We start from the raw sequence: 10,855 nt of genomic DNA, 5'->3' as shown, positions 1-10,855 counted from the left end.
CTAGTGTTGTCGCTGCCGCATTTGGCGTAATGAAAGCTCCTGCTAAGGAACCAAATGCCAAGCGATTTGTCTTCACTTTGTTATCCGCGGTAGGTGTCTCCCCCTTTGCTGGCAATGACGCAGTTCTGGATGAGCACACATGGAATGAAACCGCAGTTGAGAAGGCTTACAAGTCCTCGACAGATGATTCTACAGAGCATAGTGCACCGACGCTGCTAGTAAGACGCGGTCTGAGCAGGCTGTGTGGAAATGATGCAACAAAAATCATCCGAGCTTCATTACCAATACCTTTTTGCCTGCTGACATATTGCCGCATAAAGTAGGTCGAATGCGTGGGGAAGGTAGATGAGAAAGAGCTCAACTGTAGGGCTTAAGCGAGCGAGTTAAATGTACGATATCCACTGCGCAGGCAGATAATACAACCACCTTGTACTGTTTTTGTTACCGTTTTGATAGGCCCAAGACTCATTAGGTGCCAATTTGGCTTTTCCAGGGTGCGTACTGGTAAGAATGTGCTATGAAGCGCTATCAAGGAGTGAAGAGGCTGTAGACGGTGCGATTAATATACTGGGCGCTGATCTCGGCTGTCTGCTTGCTGCATCGTACCATAAGTACATGCGCGTACCGAGTATATTCACGTGCATGATCGAAGGAATAGAAAAGTTGATCCGTAGCTTCGGACTTCATCACATCAGTCACGCAACAACCAAGCCTAAAGGCGACATACTTCTCTTGTTGTTGCAGCCTGTATTGCTGTAATTGGTTGCATCGTGCTTAGCAGCGGCCCTAGCTAACCGCAGTCATAAGAGCGGCATTCGGCACATATACGAAAACAAGCCGATATATCCACATTAGTCTAGCTTCAAATGCTAGCTGTTGCAATAGTGACGCTACGGCTGCCTGCAAGATGCAGGGCGTTTTATCACCAACACCCCAACTCAGGCGTCTAGAATGTCAGACGAGACTGCTGCATAAGTCCTAGCTCCGACAGCCGGGCGTAGCGGCAGATGGTACTACATGTATTACATATCAGGTTCTTGCAGCAGACCTAAAGCTGCCCGTACGGCACAGTCGCAATCATGGTTAAGAACACCCTTACACTTCGCTGCCTTAGATACCTTATTGGCGCCACTGCGATAGCAACTGCTTTAGCATCGTCTCTGCCTCAAGTCAACTTATCTCGCTATCAGTCAGCGACCCGCGCAGTAGCCGCTATGGATCCTCAGATCTACAGCTTCGTCTATTCGCTCGACCTGCCCAACGCGCAGGCTGACGCTGTCGCAAATGTCTTCAGTGACGACCTTAACGTCGCCGCTTTCCTCCATGGAAAATCTTGCAAGTCTTCAATGCTGACCGGTGTAGCTTGCGCAGCACTGAAGCTGGTTCTAGGAGACGTCAAAGTGGAAACGAAGCCTGTTGACACTACCATAGTAGACGATAATTGGTCAGTCCCATTGTTCCTGGTCTTTACCTCCAGTCCTTTCGTGCTTACCTGGAGGTCACAGGTCGCAAACATGCTGGAAGTCGCCCTGCTGCGTAGTTTTGGCCGAGAGCACGACTGATGTTTCCTTGGCCTTGAAGACGATCAAGTTTTTCAAGCTCAAGTTCGCAACCCGCAGCGGAGGTCATTCACCCAACCCTGGATGGTCGTCGATTGGTGATGACGGCATTCTTATCGATCTACAGAAGTTGAATGGGATCAGTGTAAGTGCCGATAAGAAGGTTGCTACTATAGGACCTGGCAAAAGGTGGGGAGAGGTTTACGAGGCATTGGATCCATATGAGTTAAGTGTAATTGGAGGACGCATTCCCCAGGTCGGCGTGGGCGGGCTCATCCTCGGAGGCGGCTTCTTTCATTTCTCTGGCAAGTATGGGCTTGCAGCAGACAATGTGAAGAACTTCGAGGTCGTTCTGGCTGATGGATCCGTCGTAAACGCCAATGCTCAATTCAACAGTGATTTGTTCTGGGCTCTTAAAGGCGGTGGTCCCAATTTCGGTCAGTTCTTGGCTCTTCACGTAAGATTGCTTTGCTAACAACAAATTAGGTATTGTTACAAAATTTGACATGTACACTGTTCCGATACACAAGATATGGTACACGGTTTCTGTTTATAGCGCGAACGACGCTGTAGCCTGCATCGAAGCCTTTGCCGAATGGCAAAAGCTTGGATCATCCGACTCCAAAGCCACGGTAGCGATGATCATTGGTCTCGACTCTATTACACTGGGTTTCCTGTACGCCGAGCCCACAGTCCCTCAAGACGTCTTTGCTGCCTTCGACAAGCTTCCCGCGCCTCTCGCCGCTGCTGTTCCTCCTACGATCGGCACTGTAAACACTCTCTCACAGATTTTAGCATCAACTTCTTCCTCGGAACCTATGCGGTGAGCCTCTTGTCCATCGGAACGTGCATGTTACTCTACTAATTAAAGCTTAGTCACGACTACCGAGGCATCAGCTCCGACGTAGACGCTCAACTATACAAGGACGTCTACGCCATCTGGAAAGAGAAAGCGACCGCCGTACACGCTAATACAGGTGCAAACATGACCTTCGTGTTGCAACCCATAGTCGCGGGCTTGACGGCAGCTAGCAATGCAGCCGGCGGAAACCCGATGGGCATCCCGGAGAAGACGCATCAATGTAAGTTACTTTCAGACAGCGTCTCCTTTACAATCTAACAGACCACCAGGGTGGACCACGCTGGTTGACTGGACCGATGCCGCTGACGATACGACAGTGCGCGCCGTGCCCATTGCAGTCACCGAGGCGTGGAAGCAGCAGAGTGAGCAGCGCAGCCTCGACATACCTTTTATCTTTGCCAACGACGCGTCGCGCGACCAAAACCCGATTGTGTCGTATGGTGCTGCCAATGTGCAGAAGCTGAAGAAAATTGCGGAAAAGTACGATCCTGGGAGGGTGTTTCAGAATCAGCAGAGCGGAGGGTTCTTGCTTAGATACATATAGAGAAGGCTATACTAGGGTGCAATATAAATATAAATACAACCAAACTAATTATTTGGTATTTCCTACTACTAGAGCTTACATAAACAGGGATTACTAAAATATATACAAGAAAATATCACGGCTTAACAACTAAAGCCCTTTAGTAGCTTCATATTAGAGCTACTCTCTAAACCTGAAAGACGCAGACCTTCCAGCAAGCGCAGTAAGCTTACCAATACCAGCCGCGTTGGGAACTCTGGTGGCAATCTCGGCAGTAGTCCTAGCACTGGCAATCGTCAAACCTTTGAAATCGCCGAAGAATGAAGTGTCCTTCTTGCTAGTCAAAGTGCTACCAGTCGTCGTAGTGCCCTGGAAGAGGTTGGTCTGGCAAGACCTGCCGAGCGCAGTGCTACATTGCTTGTTCGTGGTAACGTCAGGTGATCCAAATAGCTTGCCAGCATATTCAGCAACAACGTTCTGGACGTTGTTGAAGATGTTCCCTTCGAAGATACCGCGGGCGCCTGCGTCGCCGCCTTCGAGCAGGTGACCCTTGACGTCATACCAGACGTTGTTCACTGCGTGGAGGAGGGTCTTGCCGCTGAGGGCCGGGCCACGACCAGCGGTCTTGGTGATGTAGTTGTTCTTCATGGTGATGGAGTCGCCAGTGCCGACCATCTCGAACACCCAGTAGTGGTAGCCGTCACAGCCAGTAGAGTAATCAGAAGCGCCGTTGATAAAATTGCTAGAAAGAGTGATGCGGGTGCTGGGGGTGAAACCGAAGACGTAATGTTGGCGGCCAGGACGAGCAGTCTGGATCGTTAGCGGTTGATGTCAGAGCCAAAGGGAAGAGTACTTACGGTGACATGATCAATCCAGATTAGATCAGCACCGGCGAAGGAGAGGGCATCTCCACCCCAGACGTATTTGTGATTCAAGTCGCTGACCTGAATATTCTGCACAATGACGTTCTTACCAGCAAAAGACAAACCCTTGCCCTTGATGATGCCCTTGGATCCAATACCGAGAATTGTCTTGTTGGAGCCAACCTTGATCGGATTCTTTGCGGCCTTGTAGTAGGTGACCGTCTCCTTGACCTGGCCAGCATCGCAAGAATCCAACAAGATGCGCTGGCATGCGCTTCCAGTGCCCCAAGAAGCGCAGGCAGTACCGGTAACTGTTCCCTCGGACGTGGTGTAGTCGAAGGTTTTGTCGAGGACGATGACACGTGCGGTAGAATCCGTCAACCATGATGTCAACTGTGTGATGTCCTTGGGGTATTGGGGAGTGGCACTGCCGCCACCGGTGACGCCTGCTGCGAATCCTTCGGCCTTGCCAACGACGCCAACTGCGCTCGCCACATGCGCCAGGCTGACGAGTGCGACAACAGGGAAAAACTTCATGGTAGCTGTAGAAAAGAATGAGAACGAGTGACTTAAGTAAAGAGATGGTAAAGATCACAATGGGAAGACGCCTCGAGGTTTTGTACTTTCGCGATTACCTTGTTGCCCTAGCCGTTTCACGGTGGTCTTCTAAATTGATTTACATGGGCCTTAATATCAAGACGGGCAGAAAATTAGTCCGCGGGTAACAGATGCAACTAGATAGGCGGAAATTTCCATGATACGCTGCACCACATGTGAACAAGAGCCCATGAAGCTTAAATTTCTATCCGCGCACTAGATCCTTGTGGGTAATACGAGAGGAGACAATTACTATATTAAGCGTTGTAAAACAAGGGGCGTACAGAAACGACTAGACCCCCGAAAAACACCTGCGCTTGTGTGGACATGACAGCCGTTGATTAGTGATTCAGCAGGCACGTTATTGTCTGTGCACGCAGTACTCTACGTCGCGCAACGCGCGACCTTGCAACAATGTTCTACCTACACAAAAAAACGCAACAACCCTACTGATATACGTCAGACTGAGCTGATCATACATATTATCTTGCACCATGATTATAGGTTCAGTGATCATACGTACCTTGTTGGTTGCATAGCGTAGCGGTGCAGGACTGCGTTCTGACATGTAGAGCTAGCTTAGCAATCAATTGCAAGGCTTTCTAAAACTCCTATACACTTGTTATTGTTAATCTTTTAAGACCAATGTTCTTGGTGAATAGCTCTATTGTTACATCATAGAGCGCGACAAAAGTTATGATGATGCCTGACTCAAACATGGCCAGAACGTGCATGGGTGTGGTAGCAGGGATAAGTACAGTATTGTAGAACACACACTCTACGCTCGCTAAGCCCACCAATACCGTGTTTCTCATGTTCCAACATTCGAAATAGCTTACAACCGCCCTTGAACCTCGTTCGAGCCCAATCGCTCAACCGCCTTTGGAATATCCCTGAACCGTAGCCGTTCTATCTGCGGTCTTAGAGCCCGCCTGGCAATCAATTGGAAGACATCTCGAAGCTCCTGTATACTCGCGCTTGTCGATACCTTGAGGGCAACGTTCTTAGTTACCAGCTCCATTGTTGTACATGTAACCTCGTCGGATGCAAGTCCCACCAGAACCACCGTACCTCCAGGTCGCACTGCAGCCATTGCAGCTTCATCTGTTGCCTGTGCGCCTGCGAAATCGATGATAGTATCGAAGGTCTTGCCCGAAAAGTGTGACGGATGAGTTGCACACGAAATTGCCCCAGCAGACTTTGCATGCTCCAATTTAGATTCGTTGATGCCGATTCCATACACACTGGCTCCTGTAGCGGCCGCAATCGCAGCACCATCAAGTCCGAGTCCATCCAGTCCGACAATCCCCACGGTGCTTGAAGGGCTAACGCCACCGAGGAGACGACAGCGTGATATGCTGTAGCGACCGAGTCTGTTGTGACTGCAGCCTGTGCAAAGCTCGCGCCATCGGGAATCATGACCAATTTCTTGAGTGGCGCGACAACGTACTGCGCATACCCACCATTACATCCCACGCCGGGAGCTCCATTGAAATCACGCATCTCGATCGGGTGCTCAACATATGCTACCGCGACACTGTCCCCGATGCTGGAGGTGGAAGAGGGGCTACCAAGTTCAGGGATAGTACCAACAATTTCGTGACCAAGAGTAATGGGAGGCCACAGCATACAGGCTGCACCTCTACGGTGGAGAACATGGGTGTCGGAATGGCAAAGGCCGGCGTCTTCGACGCGGAGAAGGGGCTCTGAGGCTGAAGGCTTCGAGATAGGGATAGCATGCAGGAGGAGGCCGCTAGAATGGTCGGAAAACTGCAAGGCGTCCATTTGTAGTTATATTGGGTGAGATGGGAAGGCGATTGCAGTAACCACCTTGACATTTTTAAGCTTGAGTTTGCGCATTCGAAAGAGGTTTATAAGATATTATAGAATGATAAAATATGAGTCGATCTAGTAGCGGCCGGGGAAGGACCGCTACTACATCGACTCATAGTACAATCTCCATAGGCATGCAGATTTGAAATGGTAAAGGGTTGCGCCGTCGTACTGAAGGTTCCTCTTCCTCCTCCTTCTCCTCCTCCTCTCCTCTCCTCTCTCCACAAAGCTCAGGCTACCCACACGTTGAATCCCCTTGGCCCACATTCTCTCTAGATATCTCTTTAGTTCGGCACACACTGCGCATAAGCTACAAGACATAGTTAGCCACAGTCAATCATACCACGTATTATAAGCACAACTCACTCTTGCCATAAAGCTTGCACACAGTGCCTTCGACACAGGTCTTGGAACCAGAGTAACTCTTGCCACCACACTTGCCATACAAAGGAACAGTCTCAGAGACAGCAGTTCCAGTCGCGATAGCAGCTGAGCGGGTACGAGTAGCCAGCGTAGTTGGCACTACCGTTGAGATCGCAGTAGTGTTGGTAGTAGGAAAGATAGAAGTGAGCGGCATGCTTGTCGGCAAAGCGGAGTCAACAGGAGCCGAAAGAGTGGTGAGTGGGACAGACACGACTGCCGAACTACTCTGAGTAGGCGCAGCACCGGACACACCAGGAACGTACAGTGGTGGGCCTGGTGGCGTGTAGTTGACAAAATCGGCATAAGGATCGAAAAGCAGGCCAGCATCGTCAGGCCTGTACAGCTCTGTACCCAGCACTCCCTCAGGCACGTCCGTCCCCTCACCAATGATCGCAATGTTCATACACTGAGGATATAGCTGAGCGCCGTTTTTCGTCGCGCCGTCGTGTAGGTTGATGATTTCATTGCGGAACACGTAGTTGCCTGGGGCAATGGTACTCGGCACTGTAGTGGTCCAGGTAAAGTCGTTGTCCATGAGCTTCTGTCCCGCCCAACTCCCGTCTTCGAAGCCAGCTTCATCGATCTTGATCCACTTCAGGCTCGCCTTGTCAACGACAGCGCAGTCACCGTTGCAGGAAGCAATGTATGTCAAGACGGGACCGACATTGTGCGGCCAATCCGGCCACACAAAGTCAACGGTGCCTCCGGCTGTTACTTTGGCGGTGAGGAGACCCGGGGCGGCGTCCTTGTGGCAGATGATGTCAGGGGTGTTGACGCTGTTTGGTTCGATGTAGCCGCGGTCGGTGGCAGAGGTAGACCAAGCAGCGAGGTCAGGAACGGGGTTGCCGTTTTGGATGCGGTAGATGTAGTCGGTTGGGAATCCGGTGTTGGAAGTGCCGTCGGTGATGAAGGAGCCGATGATGCCGTGGGCCAGTGCCTGGGAAGCGAAGGTTGTGGCGAACGCGAGGATCGATTTCGGAGACATTGCAGAGGTTGCGAAGGGGAATCAAGATGTCGGAGCTGCAAAGTTGAAGAAGGTTGAGGCTGAATTGAATGTTAACGATAGTGATGCTGCTTCAAGCAGGACGTAAGCAGACGAAAAGAGTGTAAGAAGGGAATGCCACAGGTATCAATGATGATGGTGGTACCGCGTAATTTGAGGATTGATTAGCTGTACTTATAGTCTGCTCTATGGCAGCGAGGACATACAGCCTGTGGAACCAGCTTCATCGCATCGCAAAGGTAACAGCTTGGCCAATGCACAGAATCGCTCCTCTCATTTACTGATAGCTCTCTCGAGCCTAGTTTCTCTTACCACTTGCCAAAGTTGCCAACTATCATATGCTTTGTGGTCGCGTGTGGAGACATGAAACGCAACATTCCTAAGAGTCTCCCTCGACCGCGGAAATTGCCGCCCAAATCTGATTGTGGCGTACAATGCCAACGTAGAAAGACTCTCCGTCTATGCGTGACCTCTTCTTCTCTTGAGGTCTCTTGGATATGTTCACTTCGAGAGTTGCGTGTTGCACTGTTGGGGTCGATGTACAGGCTATTGCACAGAAATTTGTCGCTACGTGGTAACAGTCATGGTGCGAAAGATCCTGTAGAAGCCCGCGTAAAATTACCTCTTTGATCACCCTACAGATTACACTATACGGACGTGTCTAAGAACGCCGCACACAATAATAAATTCTGTGAATTCCGCGTTTCATACGAAATGTGTAAGGTGGAGGACGGGTGGATGGCACGGCACGCGCTTTGCTAAGCTTGGCGTTGGAGTAGAAATTGGAGTAGAAATTGACGTCTGGACCAATGGGCATCTACTTGGCCAAATTGCGCAACTGCTCTAGTGCTCGAAAAAGAGTCATTCCTCTTTCCCAATCCGGTTCCCTAGGCTTTAGCGCTCGGTGTTGAGTTTGTTTGTGCCTCGCATTGTAATAGCTACGGTGCGTTTCGCTGGCTTCAGCACTCGGTCGCTCTTCCTGAATCGATTCGACGCCGTCGGCATGCTCACGATGCGAGCGCTTCAGTCCGCTGGGCGTTTACACAGGATTCGGGGTATATCGGCATACGATAAGGCTAGGCATGTATGCGACACATCATACTTCGTTAGCACGCAAGTTGAACGGATCGGGAGCTCGCGATGTCGTATCAAAGGGCGAGAGGGAAATTCAGGCCATAGTGTTTCATGTGGTGTTGAACTTTTACTTGCTGTTTCATTTCTTACGTTGTTCGCCGCATCAACCGCTCGACTGCAAACCATCTCATTCATCATCGTCCTTCCTAGGCCGTGGCGGCTTCTGCCCGTAAACCAGTGATCTGTTCGCTCATCAGTTCCATCTTCACCCGCTTAAACCAGAACATCAATAACTTACACTTCCTGATAAGCGTGGATTCCCCGATCCCTCAACGCCGTCCTCATCAACGCAAGATAAACCTCCACCTCCTGTTTCGTCCATCCCATAACGGTAGTCAGAAGATATAAACTCCACCCCTCAATTCCCTGTTCCCAATTGATTCGGTTATACTGCCCCAACTCTTTGAATCTCTTGTCGGCCGGCCATCCTCCCACAGGTAATTTCCAGCGGTGCTCAACCACGTTGATGAAGCCCGCTGCTTCCAAGCCAGCTCGTGACTCATCAGCCGTGCGGAGCGATTTTCCAAATCGGTCGCCAAGTTCAAGGGAGATTTTGCCCCAGCGGTCGAAGATTGAGCCCGGAGTAACGGTGCCGTCGTCAGATTTTAGGACGACGGATATTTCGAGTTGTTCTAGGTAGCCGCCGGGTTGGAGATGACTACATTTGACGGGAGTTAGCATTGTACATATGTTCTAACAGTGAATAGTGCATGGTGGGGGTTTACATACTCCAAGGCTTCTTTGTAAAAGGTTGACCAGTCGGCTACACAGCCGTAGAGAGATCGGACGTGGATGAAGTCGAAGTGGTCTTTCTTAAACAGCCATGGCTCGGTGAAATCGTCGATTTCGAAGCGAACGTTGGGCGGGACCATGGAGGGTTGGGTAGGACTGAGGTCGGTTCCGAGGACCTGGACTTTGTTATCAGATGTGCATGTCACTTGAGACTATCTCTTGCATGTTTGCACTAACCTCGGCTGATGGATATCTGTCGGCAAAATCGCTGTTCGCTCTTTGTTAGTATGTACGGCAAGTGTACAACGACGAAAGACTGACATGGCCCAGATTCCTGGCGGGTCAGCTTGTGCGTTTTGTCGGGCGGGTTGCTCATTGCCTACCAGTGCCAGTTCCCAAGTCCAAGACGTGCTAGGAGGAAAGATGATCGTCAGCACAAAGCCAACCAACAGCGACCATGTCCTTTTCTCGACGTACCATGGGCTGTTCCTTTATCGGTGCCAGGAACAACTCGCCATCGAGCAATAGGAGGCAGATATGGTGCCTTTCCTAGTCAACAAAACGACTCTGAGCCGAAGGGCATTGTGAAAGCATACGTTATATCAAGTTGGTCCGATTGTGTCTCGTCATTTGGCCCCCCTGCACTCACTTAGGAACAGCACTGGCGTACAATGAGCGGGTAGCCCACAGTATGATCCTTCTTTATACGCATGATATCGCCGGCCGTTGCGGTACTTGTAGTTGAATACAGCCGACTTGAGGGAAGTAGTCTCGCTTCGATCCGTGTCAGAAGGCGGTTCGTTTCGCGCGTGGGTTCGTTTTCCTGGGAGACTTACGATGCCGAATCGTCGCCAAATGCCGAGTCGGTTTCGTCCGAGTCCTGCAAGTTTGTATTAGCAGATGCGACAATCGTCTTACAGCAGGGAGGATAACACACAAGAGCAATCTGAGCCCCAATATCAGCCATAGCTTACGAAGCACAAGAACAATGTCGTCGTCGTTGTCGTTGGTGGGAGGTTCGTCAAGTATGTCGAACCAGTCGCAAGGTTGGGTCTCGCGGGCGTCATACTTAGCGTGACCTTATGTACTGACTCTCAACCGTTCAGGCCAGCAGCAGCTCGAACTACTGCCCACAGGTCCCCTCAGCGCGCCCGGCTTCCGTGTGACCTCTGGCTCTGCGTCGGCGATATGCACGCATACAGATAGTCGGAGCGAACCACATGGACGCGCTACCTGCCAAGCGCTCCGGTTGGCTGCAAGTCGAACACAATCTGGAGAGCTGTCCTTAGGGAGGTGGGGATGGCAGATGCCGTCGTTGTACTTGTC

General features: G+C 50.8%; 4 protein-coding genes across 4 annotated transcripts; 1 reads left to right on the top strand and 3 right to left on the bottom strand.

Moving 5' to 3' along the window:
• Positions 1 to 1,079: 1,079 nt before the first annotated feature.
• On the top strand, positions 1,080 to 2,965 carry ALTATR162_LOCUS4405 (uncharacterized protein; the record flags this gene model as incomplete). Its single annotated transcript, XM_043312016.1, has 5 exons — positions 1,080 to 1,444; positions 1,506 to 1,996; positions 2,046 to 2,382; positions 2,436 to 2,641; positions 2,691 to 2,965. The coding sequence occupies 5 exons, from the start codon at positions 1,080 to 1,082 to the stop codon at positions 2,963 to 2,965; spliced, it is 1,674 nt and encodes a 557-aa protein (XP_043167951.1).
• Positions 2,966 to 3,124: 159 nt separating this feature from the next.
• On the bottom strand, positions 3,125 to 4,344 carry ALTATR162_LOCUS4404 (uncharacterized protein; the record flags this gene model as incomplete). Its single annotated transcript, XM_043312015.1, has 2 exons — positions 3,125 to 3,754; positions 3,802 to 4,344. The coding sequence occupies 2 exons, from the start codon at positions 4,342 to 4,344 to the stop codon at positions 3,125 to 3,127; spliced, it is 1,173 nt and encodes a 390-aa protein (XP_043167950.1).
• Positions 4,345 to 6,521: 2,177 nt separating this feature from the next.
• Positions 6,522 to 7,645, bottom strand: ALTATR162_LOCUS4403 (uncharacterized protein; the record flags this gene model as incomplete). Its single annotated transcript, XM_043312014.1, has 2 exons — positions 6,522 to 6,547; positions 6,604 to 7,645. The coding sequence occupies 2 exons, from the start codon at positions 7,643 to 7,645 to the stop codon at positions 6,522 to 6,524; spliced, it is 1,068 nt and encodes a 355-aa protein (XP_043167949.1).
• A 1,279-nt stretch (positions 7,646 to 8,924) lies between these two features.
• ALTATR162_LOCUS4402 (uncharacterized protein) lies at positions 8,925 to 10,496 on the bottom strand (the record flags this gene model as incomplete). The annotated part of the gene is made up of 11 exons (XM_043312013.1): positions 8,925 to 8,979; positions 9,036 to 9,455; positions 9,527 to 9,705; positions 9,767 to 9,797; positions 9,851 to 9,863; positions 9,913 to 9,940; positions 10,007 to 10,073; positions 10,126 to 10,168; positions 10,218 to 10,303; positions 10,366 to 10,409; positions 10,467 to 10,496. The coding sequence occupies 11 exons, from the start codon at positions 10,494 to 10,496 to the stop codon at positions 8,925 to 8,927; spliced, it is 996 nt and encodes a 331-aa protein (XP_043167948.1).
• Positions 10,497 to 10,855: the final 359 nt, after the last annotated feature.

The sequence above is a fragment of the Alternaria atra genome, assembly GCF_907166805.1.
Source record: "Alternaria atra isolate CS162 genome assembly, contig: 23, whole genome shotgun sequence".
Lineage (NCBI taxonomy): Eukaryota > Fungi > Ascomycota > Dothideomycetes > Pleosporales > Pleosporaceae > Alternaria > Alternaria atra.
The sequence above is the reverse complement of the archived record's forward strand: the minus strand, read 5'-3'. Positions and strand labels throughout refer to the sequence as shown.